Source organism: Spermophilus citellus (genome assembly GCF_964194105.1).
Source record: "Spermophilus citellus genome assembly, chromosome: 6".
Lineage (NCBI taxonomy): Eukaryota > Metazoa > Chordata > Mammalia > Rodentia > Sciuridae > Spermophilus > Spermophilus citellus.
In genome coordinates, this window is record NC_138187.1 from 133,747,760 (window position 1) to 133,767,991 (window position 20,232).

Below are 20,232 nucleotides of genomic sequence, written 5' to 3' on the forward strand. Positions count from 1 at the left end.
CTGTTTAGTCTTGGGGGCAAGGAAATTATATTGTCCTTTAAAAGTCTCTAAAGTCTAATTCATTTTAGGGAGTAATTGATTCGGAGAGAATGGATTTTGAGTTGTTGCCAGATGATGAGCGACAGTGTATAAAATGCAAAACAACATGCTTCATGTCTGCCATCTCCTGCTCTTGTAAACCTGGCCTGCTTGTTTGCTTGCATCACGTAAAGGAATTGTGTTCCTGTCCTCCTTATAAATATAAACTGCGGTAAGTAAGAGGAATGATTTTCCCCCCTTTATGAGAATCTTTACTAAAAGCTCAGTGATCTCCTTGTTCTCGAGCTAAAATGGTAAGTATAAAACATTAAGTTTTCTCCAGAGCCATGTGTCTCAAAGCTGTCTGGTATTCTCTTTCCAGTTATCGATACACTCTGGATGATCTCTACCCTATGATGAATGCATTGAAGCTTCGAGCAGAATCTTACAATGAATGGGCCTTGAATGTGAACGAAGCTTTGGAGGCAAAAATCAATAAGAAGAAAAGTATGTGGCACAGAAAGTGGGGCTTGCTGAATAGCAAATTGGGGCTGATTGTGATGCAGGCAACTTAAAGTTATCAACAAAACATATTATTAGAAAGAGCTGAAGTCATCCTTGGTTACCACCTCTGTGCAGACAGGTTTCTAGAGCATTTGCAACGCATTTAAAACCCAAGAGTGAATAAAGCAGATGCCCTTATATCAAAGTGAAGACTTAATATATGAATTGTGCGTGATAGTTTATTGTTAGGAAACACAATAACCTTTTATACCTCTTTGTTTCAGAGATGAAAGCATTTTACATTTCACACAGAATCTTGGGAAAGCTTGTATTTATTTATTTATTTATTTATTTATTATTTTGTGGTATTGAAGCTAGAGGCATTTTAGCACTGAGCTATATCCCTATCTTTTTATTTTCTTCCTTTGAGATAGGGTCTTGCTAAGTAGTTCACATTGATCTTGAACTTAGAGTCCTCCTGCCTCAGCCTCCTAAGTTGCTGGGATTACAGGTGTGTACCACCTTGAGTAGATCTTAATATTTTCATATTGAAGACCACTTCTAGACAGTTGTTTAAAATCTTTTCCTCCAGCCAGGTGCATGTCTGTAATTTCAGTGACTCGGGAATCTGAGACGGGAGTATCACAAGTTTGAGGCCAGCCTAAGAGAGACTGTGTCTCAAAATCAAAAGGGCTAGAGGGCTGGGATTGTAGTTTATTGGTAGAGCCCTTGTCTCACATGTGTGAGGCACTAGGTTCAATCTCCAGTACCTCCTGCACTGCACCCCTGCCAGTCAGTTTCTTGCCCAGCTGCCACCCCCCACCACCACCACTCAAATGAATAAGTTTATTTAAGTAATCAATTAATTTTGGTATTGGGGATTGATACCAATGGCATCGAAACACTGACCACATCTTCAACCCCCTTTTTTATGTTTTATTTTCAGATAGTCTCCCTAAGTTGCTTAGGGCCTCACTAAATTGCTGAGGCTGGTCTTGAACTTGCAGCCCTTCTGCCTCAGCTTTTCTCAAGTTGCTGGGATTGCAGGCTTATGCCACTATGCCCACTTCAAATGAACAAATTTATTAATGACCATTGCAAATAGTGTTCAAGTTATGTTTATAGATAAGAGTAGATAAGCAATCTCTCCCTCTCAGTTCTATGACAGTAATAATAAATATAATGATTATAAAAAAGGTGACTTTTTTCTTTATTCCTAGGTCTTGTCAGCTTTAAGTCTTTAATTGAAGAATCGGAAATGAAGAAATTCCCAGATAATGATCTTTTGCGTCACCTTCGCTTAGTTACACAAGATGCAGAAAAGTGTGCCTCTGTTGCCCAGCAGTTGCTTAATGGCAAAAGGCAAACTAGGTATGTACTTCTGATCATTTTTGTCACCTAAACTTGGAAACCTGTTTTAACTGATTTTTCCTTCTGTCCCAGATTTCTTTGACATTGGAACCTGTGAGTGATGAATAAGGTTCTCATACAGCTTCCTTGGGCTTTTCTTTTGCAGATATCGATCTGGTGGAGGAAAATCCCAAAATCAGTTGACAGTGAATGAACTCCGACAATTTGTGACACAGTTGTATGCTCTTCCATGTGTCCTCAGTCAAACACCACTGCTAAAGGTAACTATAGAGGATGTGTGGGAGTACATTATTAATTCTGTGTTCTGTAAATAAACTTAAATTATTAAATTCTCTTTCCTAATTACTTTGTACATTTATTTCAAATAAATTTTAATATACATTAAAAATATGTGTGTGTATAAAGAAATTATAAAATGTCCGTAGAAGAGAGATAACATTTAAAAAAGTGACCACCAGCTAGTTCTTATAGTTGGTGTAAGTTTTTTTTTTTTTTAAACATAGTCTCTTGTTTTAGCAAGAAACTTGCTAAAGTTGGCTTATGTTAGTTGCCTCATTTACTTATATTATTAGTAAAATCAAGGAGGGATGATGGCAGAGGATCACATTGAATGTGAATTAAAGATTCTAAGTCTGAAAGAAGCCAATTCCTGAAATTACTTGTTTATTTATTAGTAATTAAACTCAAGGGTGTTTAACCACCGAGTCATATCCCAAGTCCTTATTTTTTTTTCCCCCCAGACAGGGTCTTGCTTAGTTGTTTAGGACCTTGCTGAGTTGCTCAAGCTGGCCTTGAACTTGGGATCCTCCTGCCTCAGCCTCCCGATTTGCTGGGTTACAGGTGTACACCACCATGTCTAGCTTTGAAATTACTACTTTGGCTTATAATTTGTTGCATTTGCACCAAATGCAATTTGTGTTTGTTTCCTTTTTTCCTTTTAGGATCTCTTGAACCGTGTAGAAGACTTCCAACAACACAGCCAGAAACTACTCTCTGAGGAAATGCCTAGTGCTGCTGAGCTACAGGACTTGCTAGATGTTAGCTTTGAATTTGACGTTGAACTTCCACAGCTTGCTGAGATTCGGATACGCCTGGAGCAGGCCCGTTGGCTAGAAGAAGTTCACCAAGCTTATCTAGATCCCAGCTCCCTTACTTTAGATGATATGAGACGTCTCATAGACCTGGGAGTGGGGCTGGCCCCATATTCAGCAGTGGAGAAAGCTATGGCCCGGCTGCAAGAACTGCTTACAGTGTCAGAGCACTGGGATGACAAAGCCAAGAGTCTTCTCAAGGCCAGGTAAAAAAAGTAAACCCATATCCCTATCTTGGGGAAGGTTGGATGATAGTTACATTTTAAAGCATAGAGAGCATAGTTGTGGGCATTTTGCAAGTGTTCAGTTGCTAAAATGCATATAGAATACATGTGGAAATAGCTTAGATATTTTGGCCTACTTTGCAACTTGGGTGAAGAATATTATTATTATTATTATTATTATTATTATTATTTATTTTTTTTAACTGATGATGAAATGATTTAAATGAACTACCTCTTCTAGGGATAAGATTTAATGAAAAATTTCTGGATCCCAATGAGACTGTCTTCAAGAGAAGAAAACGTTTACAAATAGGTGTTTAAACCAATAAGTGGGGTGTCAGGAAGTCTTAAGAGAAATAGCTGAGAGATAACATTTGGATAATGCAGCTTTTCTATAGAAACAGGACTGTACATTTGTGCTGTTGATTTAGTAAATCAGGATACTTCATCTGTTTTTGAGGGAGAAGAGAGAATGAAGCTTCTTCCTACTCTTGCTTTTTCTGATAGATTTTTGTTGGTCCTCTTGACAACATAAAGCATAAAATTATCTAGGTTATAGACATTCTTTTGTAATCCTAAAATAGAGGTCTTTGAACAGAGCAAATTTTTGGTACACTGCTTTGAGTGTGTTAATATCCTGTAGAATTTCACTTTGTCCTTAGTGAAACTCTGAATTCAATCTAGTTTAATGTAGAAGAGATGTCTGCAGTAAGTTTTTTACCTTGTGCAGATGGAAGTTTGAGTTTATACCATCATAAGATCAGGTCCAAGTAGAGCTTAAATGCTTTACTGAGTCATTTGCTTTTTAATCCTATTTGTGATTATACAGCAATTAAAATTTAATTTGATATCTAATAACCAGTGCCATTTGCATTTGCAGATTTATTTGCCATACTTAATTTCTTATTTTTTAAAATGAGTTTTTTTTAGCTTTTTTTAGTAACCAATAAGAAAAATGAACCTTCATAGAAAATGCTGAGAAGTCTTTTTGTTTAATTTATGTAGACCACGGCATTCGTTGAACAGCCTTGCTACAGCTGTAAAGGAGATCGAGGAGATCCCCGCATATCTGCCCAATGGTGCAGCCCTGAAAGATTCAGTGCAAAAAGCCAGAGACTGGCTTCAGGATGTTGAAGCTCTGCAGGTTGGTATAAAAACAGAAGAAAATGTCCCAGATTTGAAAGTGCATCTATGAAGAGCAATAATTGACAAGCAGGTTTTTTGGGGGGAGCGGGTGTGTGTGTGTGTGTGTGTGTGTGTGTGTGTGTGTGTGTGTGTGTTGGTTTTTGGATTTTGTTTTTTGGTACTAGAAATATATGGAATAGAATCTTCAGTTAGTGGTAGGCAGTCCTGTTTTGGAGTAATAAAATTACATTAGGATATATATTTTTTTGGTACCCCAGGGATTGAACCCAAGGGTCTTAATCACTGAGCCACATTCCCCAGCCCTTTTTATGTTTTATTTTGAGACAGGGTTTTGCTCACTTGTTTAGGCCCTCGCTAAGTTGCTGAGGCTGGCTTTGAACTTGGGATCCTCCCACATCAGCCTCCTGAGTCACTGAGATTACAGGTGTGTGCCATGGCTCCCAGCTAATAATTGACATGTTATTAAAGATGGTGTGTGGGATCTTATTTCACTGCACAGATTCAGTGATTCTTTCAGCCTTTTGGGATATACTTATTTGTTATTATCCTGACCAATTGGATCAAATATTTAAAGCATAGACAATTCAACCCACTTTTTGAAGCTTTGTAGTCTTATCTTGAGTACATGGTTGCAGATCAAGGGAAAAAAAGAAAAGAAAAAGAAAAGGTTGTTGAGAGAAAAAGGTATGGTTGCCTTTACCCTCTCACACACACACCCCCAAAAAAAGAAAGAAAATGGGTTTCAAAGTTATATCCAAAGTAATTATTACCAATTAAGTAATTATGTGGCCCTTTGCTAGATGTTATTGACTTGGATATAAAGTTTTAAAAAGAGAATAAAATTTTTTATCTAGATTATTATAGACATTCTTTTGTAATCCTAAAATAGGATTGTAATCCTAAAATTTGGGCTAGGAATGTAGCTAAGTGATAGAGGCCTTGCCTAAAATACATGAGGTCTTGTGTTCAACCCTCAGTACTGTCTGCTGTGTTTCCTTCCATCCCCAACTCCAGTTCAGAAAAAATGCCTTCTATGATTTACCCAATTTTTAGCTGGATAACAATTTGAAAAGCAGTTGGTGGGGGAAATGGGCGTCTTCTTTTATCTTTGTAATTATTGTAGGTTTGATGGACCTTTTGATGGAGGAAAAAGAGCCTCAAGTTTTCTTTTCAGATTCTAGTAATAAAACACTATCTTGTTTTCTAAATATTTGTGTAATTTTAATTGATGCTAATTGACCACTTGTTAATAAGAAATACCAAATGGGACATTTGTAGATAAATGTTTGCAACAAAATATCTGGGCCTCTGTTCTGGTTAACAGGGCTTAAAAGAAGATACATTGTTTGAGGGATATTATGTAATTAAAATGTAATCCTAGCAAAACAAAAGTATTTTACATGCATGTAAAGCCCAAGGAGTTGTAGTTGCAGGCTCTTCTCGATAGTTGTTGATGTTATAGTAATTAGTTGTAGTCATGGCCCTCTTTTCACTCAGTGATTGGTAGCAACCAGAAGGTGAGGTCATGCAAATGGAGAGGCTAGCTTATTTAAATTAGAAAGCAAGGAAATGCTTCTGGATAGGTATATTGCATTCATTTCTTTGCAATAGTGTCCTTAAGACCAAAAAGCAAGTTTTGCTTCTTACTTGAAAAAAATAGCCTTGCCTTTTCTTGCATAGATTTGATTAACAACAGGGAACCAATCCACTTGATAGTTAGATTATTTATTTTAGAAGGTTATGGAGTATTATTTTTCCTGCCTCAGCCTCTGGAGCCACTGGAATTATAAGCGTGCCCAGCTGTGCCCAGCTGTGGGAGGCTGTCACATCATGTGACCAGCGTTTTTCCCTCCTGATCGGTTGAGGCACTATCAGTCATCCCTGTTGATCTGGCTACTTTTAAGTCGCTGAAGACGGTAGCCCCAATCTTGAGGGTAATAAAAATGCAGCCAAATGTGTCTCCATGCATGGGCGTGCCTTCCTATCCCCAGGGATTGAGTTACCTTACCTATCCTTGTAACCCTGCCCCTCTTGACCTTCATTGGATGGAAATTTCTAAAGAAGAATCTAGAGTCCCCCCAATAAAAGTCCACTCCGAAATGTGCTCACTCTCTCTCACCAGCCTCTATGATATTCCTCGCTTTCCCGTTTAGGGAGCTTGAGGCCGAGGGCAGAGGAGCCGAATTTAAAGGTAAATGGTGCATTTGTGTTTTATTTGATACCTTAGGAAATTCACTCGAGAGACCTCTAGTTTAGCTGCCTCTGCTGGCCGCGGCCAGTACCCAGCCACTCCATATTCTTCTAAATAACAATCATAGGAATGGCATGTGACTCAAGAGTCAATGCTTTTATTTTAAATGTCCATCAGAAATTTATGCCCTAAGAGATTCATTTCTTTAAGAATAAATATGAAAGACCATAAATATTCAACTGCCCAGTTTTCTCTGTTGCCCTAGAAATGTCTTTTAGGGTTGTCTAATCCATTGCACCTAATTGGTATAGCTCTTTTTATTTTTTTTTCTTAAACTCATGGAGTTCTCCCCATCTCATTTTTCCCCCCGTTTCACTGTCCAGTCTAATTTTCCTGAGGTATGCTCCATCTTCTGGATTTGTCTGATTAAGAGATTCTTTGTGGTGTGTTCTGTCTTCTATATTTTCTACAATTGGAGTTAGTTTCAAAGCCTTGCTGGATTTGAGTTAAATATGTTCAACTAGAATAAATATACCCATATGTGAGGTGATGTATCTGGAAGACTGACCATTAGCCATGTTAAGTTTTACCATTGTATTAGAGCAACACTGGTGCAGTTCATCCCCCATAACCTAATGCTTTTATTCTTCTTCCAGTTTGGCATTATCATTCTCAAATTGTGGTTCCTGGACCAGCAACATTAGCATCACCAGCAGCAGCAGCATCACCTGGGAACTTGTTAGAAATGCAAATTCATGGACCCTTCCCTCACCTACTGAATCAGAATGTCTGGGGATGGGACCCAGGAAACTGTGTTTAAACAAGCTTTCCAGATGATTCTTATGCATGCTAAAGTTTAAGAACCACTGGGCTTTCTCAACTCAGATTTTAGTTTCCTGAATAATTTATTCTGGGTTACTTTAATTCATCATTGGTGAGTGGATTGGAGAAAAATACTTTTTTGTTGCTTTTTAAATTATAAGTCAGCATATGAAAAGCTTGGGTCACTATAAGCTTTTATTTCTGTTGAGGTTTTTCAGACAGTCCATAAGGACCAATGTAACAAGTCAATTTAGAATGACATAAATAGAACAAAGAGACACCACAGTGTTTGTCATGTTGACATCCCATTGGAACATCTGGGAATTAAACATGTTGAAGTCACGGAGTAATTTGAATTGGTCCATTGATCATGGACCATCTGAATTATGCTTTTCTTGTTTTACCTGGAATATTTTTTTTCTTCCCTAAATTGCTGTAATTTTTCTTAATTTATTAGGCTGGAGGACGTGTGCCAGTGTTAGACACACTCATAGAACTTGTTACAAGAGGTCGATCTATCCCAGTTCATCTAAATTCTTTGCCAAGACTGGAATCACTAGTAGCTGAAGTCCAGGCTTGGAAAGAATGTGCTGCTAATACATTCTTGACTGAAAATTCTCCATATTCTCTCTTAGAGGTAAGTTTATAGCGGGCTCACTTGGAAGCACTAAAATCTCCTAGCTTGGTAAAATATGTGGTCTATCATACAAAAGTCACATCATTACTTATGGATCTGTGTTCTGAATTGTTTTTAGCAATCTTGGATACCTGTTGGCATTCAGTGTCTAAAGAAGACCATTTTTTCATTTAAGTTCCTCTGTCTTCATTGAAATTGTACTCTTAAACTTAGTTGTACTTCACTACCAGATTAGAAAGCACCTATTTCATAAAGTGCTTTATCTGTACTTTTTAATTATTTTTTTTCTAAGCTGATGCTCATGCATCATCACTAGAATCTGTGATATATTGCACATTTTTACCTATTTAAGAATCTGGAATCAAAGTAAATATTTTGTAAGCACTCCTGTCTTCCTTTCCTTTCCCCATTTTTCCTTCTTTCCTTTTTTTAGTCTTTTATTCAGCTTTATCTGAAACCTATTTTGCTGATGTTTGTGCTTTGTCCCACATTAGGTGCTGTGTCCTCGATGTGATATTGGCCTTTTGGGATTGAAAAGGAAGCAGAGAAAGTTAAAGGAGCCCTTGCCAAGTGGGAAGAAGAAAAGCACCAAATTGGAGAGTTTGAGTGACCTGGAGAGGGCTTTAAGTGAAAGCAAAGAGACTGCTTCAGCTGTGCGTAGTAGGGTTTTTTCTTCTCCTTTATTATTGGAAAGGATATGTATATATGTTTTGTAGTTGTAGATAGACAGAATGCCTTTATTTTATTTGTTTATTTTTAATGTGTTGCTAAGGATCGAACCCAGTGCCTCACAGGCTAGGCAAGCGCTCTGCTGCTGAGCGACAGCCCTAGCCCTGGGAAGGATAATTTTTAACCCTTTCAGATATACAGATATACAGGTATACTGGGAAGGCAAGTAGAATAAAGTGGAAATTGTCAAGTACAAAAGATTTATACTTGCCAGGATACCTGGCATGGTAGGTAGCACATGCCTATAATCTCAACTACTTAGGAGGCTGAGGCAAGAGAGTCACAAGACCAGATTTGGCAACATAGACTGTCTTACAAAACAAAAACAACAACATCATAAACAAAACCAAAAAACCTGACCAAAACAGAAAGATGCCAGGGATGGGGGGAATTAGCTTAGTGGTAAAGTGCTTGTCTGGCATTCACAAGGCTCTGGGTTTGATGCCCAGTACTGCTTATCTGAGTCTGACCTGCATTTAGTAAAATTGTTGATTCAAGATATCATCTTCAAGTTAATGAGTCAAGTCTAGCTCATGTTCAATGAACAGTATTAGGATAAAAGAAGATAGCTGCATGATTTGGAAGCTGTTTTTGTGTGGTGCTGGGAATTGAACCCAGAGCTTTCCACATGCTGAGCAAGCACTCTACTATAAAACTGCACTCTCAACCTGATTTGGATGCTTTTATTGGCACAAAGTATGGCCCATTACAGAGCAGGAATACCATCACCTGTTGCTTAAGGATGGGATAAGTTCTGGGAAGTGTGGCATTAGGTAGTTTTGTTATGTGAACATCATAGAGTGTACCCTTAAAACTAATAGGGCTACAGTGTCAGTAGGCAGTATAAGCTTACAGGAACACTGTCATATATACAGTCTGTTGTTGACCATAACATTATGTAGCAAGCAACCTGCTGTTGGAACGTGACTGAATGGGTTCATCTTTGGGCCACGGCACCTTTTCTCCTGTTTGCTTTTTTGTAGCTCACTGACCTCTTATGGATGTGAGATTGCATTGTTTATTTATATATTTGACACATTCTTTCTTTGGGGTATATTTATATATTTCTGCAACCCAACACTGTTTTGGTGTAGCTACTGTAGTTCACAGATATAATAGTGAACTACACTATTATATCTGTGCTTCATTTTTGTAAAGACTGAGTCATAGTCCCTTTTCCCTGAAATGCATATATGTCTGTCTGAAACTTTGTGTGTAGTCAGTCTCTGCCCATCTAGTCCATGGACTCTGGTTTAAGAGCTCCTCCTATGCACACATGGCAGAACCCTGAAAGGTCAGTCACTTGCTTTCCATTTTTTGGTTACAAGAGGGCACCTTGTTATTAGATAACGTATATATTGCTGAACATCATGTTCATTTACAAAAAGATTTTTTAAAAAAATACATCACAGGTTTGTTACTTAGTATACTTTTGGAACTATTTTTTTCTTGCCCCTCCCCACCCCATTCATATATTTTCTTCCTCAATCCCAAAAAGAGACAATAATTCATTCTGGTCTTATAATTCATGGTGTGACTGAAGGAGGATGGGTGGATATGACCACGGGGAATGGTTTCACCTGTGACAAATTAACATTTTAAAGACTTGGGAAAACAGAATAGGTCCTTCATCTGATAGCTTCTTTAAAAAAATCTGTTTCCCTTCATGTATCTGTTTTCTTTTAGTAATGTGCTAGAGGAGGGCTTTAATGGTCCAGCTTTTGGTTGAGGTGATGGTCAACTCTGACATGGTACAAATTTGAATTTGCCACCTTTATACTCTACTTTTACTTCATGATGGATAGTGAATAAATCTGTAATGCTTGGGCTTGCTTGTTTACTGGAGGCCTTAAGATAGAAAGTGCTTTAGTCTGTGCATGTAAAAAGTTTCACTTATGGGCAGCTTGTAAATGGTCATTTCAGCTTAATGACTATGAAGTTGATTGTGTTTGTTTTCAAGACAAGGTGACTGAACTCTGCTGGGTCATGGCTCTCTTTAATAAGGAAGAAAGGCTTTATGAATACATTCAATTTGCTGCAGAATGGCAGCTTTGCAGATTACTTGTTGTGTTTGCATTAAGTGATCTTAGTTTTAGTATGCATGTGTACATGTAATAAAATCTGAGCTGGACGTGGTGGTAAACACCTGTATGAGCAACTCTGTAAGTTGAGGCAGAAGGATTAAAAATTCAAAGCCAGCCTCAGCAATTTAGCAAGGCTCTGAGCAATTTAGTGAGACCCTGCCTCAAAAAAAGGCTGGGGACATGGTTCAGTGGTTAAGCACCCCTGAGTTCAATCCATGGTACGGAAAGGAAAGAAAGAAAGAGGAGAGAAAGGGAGGGAGGGAGGAAAAAAAATAAATCTGGTTAAAAGGTTTCTTTTTCTTTTTTAATGAGGACTCTGGTTTCATTGCCTGTAATTGCTGTACTCAGCACACATGGAAGACCTCAGCATTCAAGAGCAGTTAGACATACACTTTACTGTGTAATGGCTGGCCTAAGAGACCTCTATCTCATGTACCTTTCTAGAAGAATGCAAAAGCTAATGGGACTGAAAACAAGTGGAGAGCCTCAGAAATGAGCTCACATGGAGTATAAAACGTCTCAATATTTACAGAGAAGTAAATTTTTTAGGAGATAAATGTACATAGATGTTGGATTTTTAAGAAGTGATGTATAGAAGTAATTGCTCATACTGTGCTTCCTATGCCCCAGGCAGAGTGATCTATCTCACATATCATAGCTAATCATCATTGCTGTCCTGTGAGGTGCACACTATTTTCATCTCTATTTTATATAGAGTGGAATATGTTCCCCACAGTTCCTTGCACTACAATGTGAGGCTGAGCCAGGCTTTGAATGCAGATAAACTATTGTGGAGCCCTTTCTGTTAACTACTAGGACCTTGAGTTCTGGGGAAGGCAATTTCTTTATGATACCATCCTCTCTTTTCAGATGGCAACACTTGGGGAAGCTCGCCTAAGGGAAATGGAAGCTTTGCAGTCTCTTAGACTTGCCAATGAAGGGAAGTTGCTGTCACCTGCCCAAGATGTGGAGATGAAAGTCTGCCTATGTCAGAAGGCCCCAGCTACCCCTATGATCCAGTGTGAACTCTGCAGGGATGCTTTCCACACTAGCTGTGTGGCGGTACCCAGTATTTCTCAAAGCCTCCGAATCTGGCTTTGTCCCCATTGTCGGAGGTCAGAGAAACCTCCATTAGAGAAAATTCTTCCCTTGCTGGCCTCCCTGCAGCGTATCCGAGTTCGCCTTCCTGAGGGAGATGCACTTCGATACATGATTGAAAGAACCGTGAACTGGCAACACAGAGCCCAGCAACTGCTCTCGTCAGGGAATCTAAAATTTGTGCAAGACCGTGTGGGCTCAGGACTGTTATATAGCAGATGGCAAGCCTCAGCAGGACAGGTGTCAGAGACCAACAAGGTGAGTCTGGACTCCTCAGGTTTTGGGAATCTCTGTACCTTTCTCCTGATCCTGGTGTCACTAGCTCTGGTGTCACTGTTTGTTCCCTTGGTAATCACTTTGTGTTACCAGCACTCGCAGCACCTACAGCTTCCTACTTGAAGGACTGTGCTCATCTGCCATATCCTTTTAGTTTACTCTGCTCCTAATAGTTGTTGCCTAGGCACTCCATTTCCACAGAACAAATGTTCACCTTTTCATATATACAAGTATTTTTTCCATTTATATGTCTGTTATCCCAAATGTGTATTTTATGTGTGTATCTTTTTTTTTTAAATTTTTAGTTGTTGATGGACCTTTATTTCATTAATTTATATGTGGTGCTGATAATCGATCCCAATGCCTCGCACATGCTAGGTAAATGCTTTGCCACTGAGCCGCAACCCCAGCCCATATGTGTGTATTTTAAATTATTGTTTGACTACAAATTTGGCACCTGTCCCCGTTTTCCCTCATGGAATTTGCTGAGAGTGGAAGAGCTTCTTGCCTTCTGTGTATTCAGACTTTGAGAAAGAATAATTTTTGGAAGTATTGGAGTCCTTTATTTCTTCAGTTGAAAGCCTGTGGGTTTCAATACCTTGTGCATTCTTTCTGCCAAAGCCAGATTGCCTGACCATCACTGGAAGGGTAGGCCGTTTTCTGTCTTCCTCCATTGAAGCTGCAGGAGAAGAATGCGAAGATACCAGGAAAGCACAGTCAGAATGACAATAGTCTTTTTATAATTTGACTTTTAAATCTAGTACATATTTCTCTATCAGAGATAATTACAGTGCTCTTGTGCCATTAAGAACACAGACATGAACTAAATGGATTAAATCTCCAGCAACTTAAGGGTTAAGGAACCAAAAAAGCCTTTGTCATATTTGTTTCCTTGGTTTTTGTGTTTTTATTTCTTTCCAGGCCTTAAAAATAAATACAGTGCCTGGCACATACCAGATGATCAGTTAAATACTCACTGCATAGATAAATTGGGGCTATCTATATCGTGGAATTGCTTGTGTTTTTTTACACAGGGTTTGCTAGGATTATATCAGTAAAGGCAAAGGACACAACTGTTAATAATAATAATAAATTAATTCTTGGTCGAAGGAATGTTTCCCTATTTCCTTTAAATACAGGAGAAGATAGGGAGGTGATTTTGACAAATTCTCCTTTGATCTGTGCAGAGGGGTACTTGACTACGTTTAAATGTATTGTAATCTTCAATAAGGATAATTACATAAGGTTATATGATCTGTTCTCCGAGAAAGTGGCTTATTTCCCAGTGGTCTTCGTTACCTTTCTGAATTCAGTCCAAGTAAAACTGGGAAGATTAAAGGCTTGATCTTCCAGACAAAGAATTGTTGAGTTGGTCAGTTTAGAAACACCAGGAGACTCTTCAGTTTGGGAGAATTAGTCTTTCTTTTTCCCAGTTACCTTCCTGATAACCCAAGTTACTTTCCTTAGGTTGGTGCCAGTATTTTTAATCCTGAAAAGGCCTTGTTGTAAGATGTTTTTCTTCCATTAGGTATCTCAGCCTCCTGGTACAACATCTTTTTCCTTGCCTGATGACTGGGAAAATAGGACCTCATATTTACACTCTCCCTTCTCTACTGGACGGAGTTGTGTCCCTCTCCATGGTTTGTGTATCATTATTATCATTACTACTACTACTACTACTACTACTACTACTACTGCTGCTGCTGCTGCTATTTTGAGGGCTGGAGAGTAACAGGTCATCTTGCAACCAAGTATTTTGTTGTAGAGGATCACGTACAATAAAAAACTTTATCCTTCCATTAGGGTGGTGGAGGCAAGAAGACCGTAAGTTCAAGGCTAGTCTGGGAAACTTATTGAGACCCTGTCTCCAAATAAAAATAAAAAGGGCTGGAGATGTAGCTCAGTGGTAGGGAAAAAATAAAATGAAAATCAACTTTGAGCCCCCTTTCTTTCTCTTCCTTTTGGTATTAGGGATGGAACCCAGGATGCTCTACCACTGAGCTACATCCCAACCCCTTTAATCTTTTTGCTACCCGGGATTGAACCCAGGGGCACTTAACCACATCCCCAGCCCTTTTTTAAAATATTTTTTTAGTTGGAGATGGACACAATATCTTTATTTTTAGTGCTGAGGAACCTAGGGCCTCACACCTGCCAGGCAAGCGCTCTCCTACTGAACTACAACTCCAGCCCCACGCCAGCCCTTTAGAGACAGGGTTTCAACGAGTTGCTTAGAGCCTCACTGAGTTGCTGAGGCTGGCTTTAAAATTCTCCTGTCTCAGCCTCTCTAACTACTGGGATTACAGGCTTGCGCCCCACGCCCAGCCCTTTTATTTTTTTACTTGGTGACAGGGTTTCAAGTTGCTGTGGGTCTTGATGAATTGCTGAGGCTGACCTCAAACTTGGCAATCCTTCTGTCTCTGCCTTCCAAGATATTGGGATTACAGGCATGTACCACTGCACCCAGCAGAACTTCATTGTTAAATGTAGGATATGGGTTACTGTGCATTCACTAGGTAGGGAAGAGGGATAATGTTTAAGTTTTATAAGTGCAAAAGAAACAGAGAAAGGCCTTGTCTATTGCTTTCAGGGACAGAAGAGTCAGTCCCATACAATTAATAATTAAGCAGCAAGTATTTAAGTCAAGTGCTAAATCATGGACTGTCTTATTAAATTACCTAAGAGATTTGTGGAGGATCTCAGAGATAATACACATTTGAAACCTACCCCGTCCCAATTTATTTGGAATCAAATTCAGGGCCTCATGCATGCTAGCAGATGCTGCACCACTGGTTTACACCCAGCCCTTAAAAAAAATTTTTTTTTTCTTTTGAGACAGGGTCTTGCTAAGTTGCCCAGGCTGCTTTTGAACTTGTGATCCTTCTGCCTTAGCCTGCTGAGTAGCTAGAGTTACAGGTGTGCTCCACCATGCCTGGCCTACCTCCTTTTTCTTACTTATAAATGACTACCCCATGATTTAAAAAGCTGCAGCTGGAATCCTGAGCCTTAGTCACACCTTCTCAGTGTGCATCTAGTCTTGTGGTCAGAGCCCCTTGATCCACTCAGATTATTCATGCCCTGGGCTAGCAGCTTGTTTCTGAGTTTTCTAGTAGAAGCTGTCAGGGTAGAGGTACTGTCTTTTCTGTATTAGCAATTAGCAAAGGGATGAAGTTAATACTTCTAGTAATAAGGAGTCTTAGGAAATCTAGTTTGGGGCTTTGGGCACATTAAGTGAACCTAGCTTGAACTGAATGCCATTTAAGGAGGATAGAGGGTGGAAGTGGTATGAAAGGCAGTCCTTCTGTAAATTTCATAGTCCTGAATGCACATGTGTGAACACTCTTTGTTGTCATCCTTTTGATTGGGTCTGGTCTTAAACAGGCATCAGTCCAGAAGTGAATGAGCTATTGATGGAAGCCCAGTTGCTCCAGGTATCCCTTCCTGAAATTCAGGAACTTTACCAGACTCTACTTGCAAAGCCAAGCCCTGCTCAGCAAACTGACCGAAGCTCACCAGTTAGACCCAGCAGTGAGAAGGTGAGTGTCTGAGGCTGCTGGAGGCAGCAGAAGCACAAAGGCTTTAAGATGATTTTTGATCCACAGAAGGGTGCCAGGTGTCTGCCTTACAGCTTGCTCTTAAGGGTGTCGGTGAGAAGGTAGGCACCAGCCACCATTTGCTAACAGTTTAAGCTTATGGCCTGTGTTTGGGTCTTGTTTGAGGTGACTGTGTGAATTTCTTTCTTTTTTTTTTTTTTAATTTCTTTTTAGTAAGATGTATGTTTCATCATTACCATGTGATAATAGTTACCATGAGAGTTAGTGTTGTTTTTGACTTTCACAGAAATACTAAGAGGTGAAAATATAATTATAGCTGAGAGGGCTTTTAATTATAACAATTTCAAAAATCAAAGATACTTCCAGAGTCAACATTGAACAAATGCTTTTGCTACTCCCTGAACAAGGCAGCTGGTGTGAAGATTGAGGCTGCTCATCTTGAATGCTGGCTTACTTGAAGGATTCTCTACACTGTCCTATTTTTTTTTTTTTTTTTAATTTAGTAAATCGCTTTTTTTATTTTTTTATTTTTTTTTTTTAGTTCTCGGCAGACACAACATCTTTGTTGGTATGTGGTGCTGAGGATCGAACCCGGGCCGCACGCATGCCAGGCGAGCGCGCTACCACTTGAGCCACATCCCCAGCCCCCACTGTCCTATTTCTTAGCCTAGTTAAGGGTACTATTTCTGCTTCCTTCTAGTGAACTAACTGACCTGGCACTTCAGGCCCCTGAAAATAGTCAGGATAGAAAATTACCAGGAAGACTGAAGCCATATTAGGGAAGAATCTCATGAATGATAATACAAGGACTAATACCAGCATTTAGGATTTATTTTTCATATTGATAGCAAATAATATAGCACCATTATTATTGTTTAATACTTTTATTAGTTGTTGGGGGACCTTTATTTTATTGTTTTATATGTGGTGCTGAGAATCGAACCCAGTGCCTCACAGATGCTAGGCAAGTGCTCTATCACTGAGCCACAATCCCAGCCCCTAGCACCATTATTGATTGTGTTCAGATAATGTTCCTATGAAGGGTAGGTATGTACGGTTTTAAAGAAGGAACTAATAGCTTGGTTCCTTAGGAGCCAGCAGATCAAAGGGTAGACATAAACACCCAGATAGAAACTATGTAAGTGGCCAGTCACTCCCTGATTTGATGAAAAGAATCTTTGGAAGGATCTTGCATCTCCTGGTGCTGGTTGAGTAATTTAAGGCAAATCGTTCTTTCTTTCTTTATTTTTTCCTAGTGTTCTTTGTAGCACTAACAGAGAGGAGGGAAGGAAGTTAAAGTCAAATGGTTGTCCATAGGATTGGAGGGGGAGATGGTGGTGATGTTTAGGATGCAGGATATTCACCAGGGGAATAATTTGGTTTCTTATTCACCTATTTTCCCTTTCTGTGGTCCTGGGGATTGAATCTGGGGCCTTGCACATGTCAGGCAGGGGCTCAACTGCAGAGCTACATCCGCACCCCTTTTTATTTTGAGACAAAGACTTACTAAGTTGTCCAGACTGGTATTGAACTTGTGTTCCTTCTGCCTCAGCCTCCTAAGTAGCTGGGATACAGGTGTGTACCACCATGCAAGGCTCATTCGCCCATTTCCTTTAGCTTCACTAATTTTAGTAGTAGGGAAACTGTAGGCTAAAATTGAATTTGCTCATCTTCCACCCAGAATGATTGCTGTCGAGGAAAGAGAGATGGAATCAACAATCTTGAGAGAAAACTGAAGAGACGCCTGGAGAGAGAAGGCCTCTCCAGTGAACGGTGGGATCGAGTTAAAAAAATGAGGACACCCAAAAAGAAGAAAATCAAACTGAGCCACCCTAAGGACATGAACAATTTCAAGTTAGAGAGAGAGCGTAGCTATGAGTTAGTTCGTTCTGCCGAAACTCATTCCCTGCCCTCAGACACGTCCTATTCGGAACAGGAAGACTCTGAGGATGAAGATGCCATCTGTCCAGCTGCGAGCTGCCTGCAGCCAGAAGGAGATGAGGTCAGTGAGGTTTGGGCCGTAGAGGACGTGCTTTCCCTTAACTCAGAAACCCTGTAAGCTAGACCTCATCTCGCTGGGGCTTTCTCTTCTGCTTATCTGCTTTGAGCTGATCTGAATGGATTGCTCAGTCCTCCCCCCACTGATATTTCTGCTCTTACCATCGTTCCTGGTTCTCCTCCCTTCTCTTGAAGAAACTCTCGTTCTTCCCTTTTTCCTTTTCTTGCTCCTCCAGCTTTCACCGTCCCGGCGCTAAGAAGGTGGGAGGGATGCTGACGTAATGCCCTTTTGCTTACTGTCACAGGGCAGCACTGTCTTAACCCCAAAGCAGTCACGACTTGAAGATGACTTTGACTCGGTTGCTTTGGCTGGTGGGCCAGCTACACTCGTTTGGTCCCAGTGGTGGGACGGTGGCTGTTAATGGCAAACGGCCTGAATATCTTGAGGCTGGCCTGCCCAATTTTGAATGGCATTCTTTCCTCTGAACACCCCATCTTCCTGCTCTTTGTAACCAGGTGGACTGGGTCCAGTGTGATGGCAGCTGCAATCAGTGGTTTCATCAGGTCTGTGTTGGTGTTTCTCCAGAGATGGCAGAGAAAGAAGACTACATCTGTGTGCGCTGTACTGGGAAGGACGCACCAAGCCGAAAGTAAAAACAAAACAAACACCCCCACTTAATGTAATTCAGGACTCCAACCAAGAAGATTTCCTCAAATCTCAGCAAAGCTACAGGACTGGTGTTCAAGCCAGTCTGTACACGGTGCTATTTCTATTCCTCATGGGATCATTTTTCCAGAACTCTTTGAAAAAAAGAAAAAACAACTAAAAAAATTTTTGACACTTTTTGTATTTTTTTCCTTAAGAGCTGTTTGTGGTTGTTGAGGTTTGAAACGCTGACTGTTTTTTGCAGGGGTTTCCACCAATTTGGAAGGCATTGAAGCTTGCACCTTTTCATGTACAGCATTGAAATTGTACCTCTGTCTGGGATTTACCGGATTAAGACCCAACTCAGTTTCAGTGCCCAGAGGGGCACCAGAAATTCCAGTAAATCCTCATTTGAGGAATCCTTCTCTTGTTTACTCTGTTACCACATTGGGAATTTTAAGTTTTTCCACTTTTGGGATTTTTGTTTGTTTCTTCCTTTCTTTATCCACTTTTCTTTTTTCTGGTAGACTAGGTTTATTTATCTGAGCAATAACTTCTATGTTGGTTTCAGTGGCTGGAATTAAAACAAAACAAAACAAACTCCTGAACAGTGTGTTGGTGCTTTAGCATTTGGTTGATGTACAGAACGCAAATGTCTAGTTTCTAGTGTCACTGATGAACTAGTGATGTAGAAAAGAGACTGCTCTGTAAGTAATTGCCACAGCTGTATTTTGGCTTTCTCCCTGCCCCTTCCTCCCTCCCCTATTTTTTGGTAGCTTGTATCAAATGTTGCAGTTTATATTGTGGAATAAATCCTTGGTCCTAATACTACACTATATGCTGGTTATTTAGAGCCATTAGAACAGCTTCCTTTGCCCCTCTGCCTTGTGGGCTTGCAGAACCAGAAGGGGTTGCTTGCCTTGACTTCTGCCCAGCCAGGCTGTGGTGGCAGTGAGTGTATGCCTGCGAACAATTGGGGGTTTCTTCTTTTGCATCCTGCTCTTTTTGGTGGGTCGTATGCCTCCAGGCCCCACTAAAAGAACCCCTCAGTCTTCAAAGACTAGAACCTGTCTTTAAAGCCATGCTCTATTTTAATAAACGCTTCAGAATGTTGGTGAGTCAATCCTCAAGTCAGTCCTCCTTGTGGAAATGACACCTTTGTTATATTTCAGTTGACAGGGAAACTTGATTTAGGGTTAAGATATTAGAAGGAAATCTAAGGAAGTTTCATCCTCATAGAGAGTTGGGTTTAGTGTGAGGGCAGAAGGGAAACTTGAGAACACCCAGGCTCTGCCTTCCTGGTTTCCTTCCTGTCCCTTTCTAACTCTGGATCTGGAGCTGGATGGTTATGGGGTGTGGACTGCCACAGCTGTTTCCCTCCTTTTCTTTTGAAAGAGCTCTCCTCTGCAGTGGAGAGGGCATCCTGGTCAACAGAAGAAACTGTTGCTCGCTCTTCCTCTCCTCTTTCTCCCATATTCTATAGCCATAAACCTGCAGACGGTAAAACTCTAGTGGGTCTTTAATAAAATAAAACAACAAAAAGCAGTTTGTGATGTAGCAGAGATTTAAATGTACTACCCCCTTTTATGCAATTCAAATAATTAAATCTCTTTAAGAATGACTTCTAGTCAGTTTTCCTGCAGTTGTTGTGATGTCTCTCCTTGTCTCATGGGGGTTATGGGGCCAAAAGAAATGCATAGCTTCCAGTGCACAACCTGGAATAACAGTGGTTTGGCCTTTTTAGTATCCAAATTCTTAACCCCACCTCACCCCACCCCTGGTGTTGGAACAAGATACCAGCTGACCCAGTCCTCACCTTCCATTGAGAAAGCAAGCTTGAAAG

The 20,232-nt window shown here is 40.0% G+C and overlaps 1 protein-coding gene across 1 annotated transcript in view; it reads left to right on the forward strand.

The window, feature by feature from the left end:
- Positions 1–20,017, forward strand: part of KDM5B (lysine demethylase 5B) — a 77,551-nt gene extending 57,534 nt beyond the window's left edge. The window contains exons 15-27 of the mRNA XM_081297714.1: positions 69–250; positions 401–525; positions 1,743–1,893; positions 2,039–2,153; positions 2,835–3,190; positions 4,214–4,352; positions 7,825–8,004; positions 8,499–8,657; positions 11,688–12,173; positions 13,720–13,831; positions 15,573–15,727; positions 17,427–17,747; positions 18,260–20,017. Coding sequence (XP_081153840.1) covers positions 69–250; positions 401–525; positions 1,743–1,893; positions 2,039–2,153; positions 2,835–3,190; positions 4,214–4,352; positions 7,825–8,004; positions 8,499–8,657; positions 11,688–12,173; positions 13,720–13,831; positions 15,573–15,727; positions 17,427–17,747; positions 18,260–18,397 — 2,619 coding nt within the window. The 3' untranslated portion in view covers positions 18,398–20,017. The remainder of the gene's footprint in view (positions 1–68; positions 251–400; positions 526–1,742; positions 1,894–2,038; positions 2,154–2,834; positions 3,191–4,213; positions 4,353–7,824; positions 8,005–8,498; positions 8,658–11,687; positions 12,174–13,719; positions 13,832–15,572; positions 15,728–17,426; positions 17,748–18,259) is intronic.
- Positions 20,018–20,232: the final 215 nt, after the last annotated feature.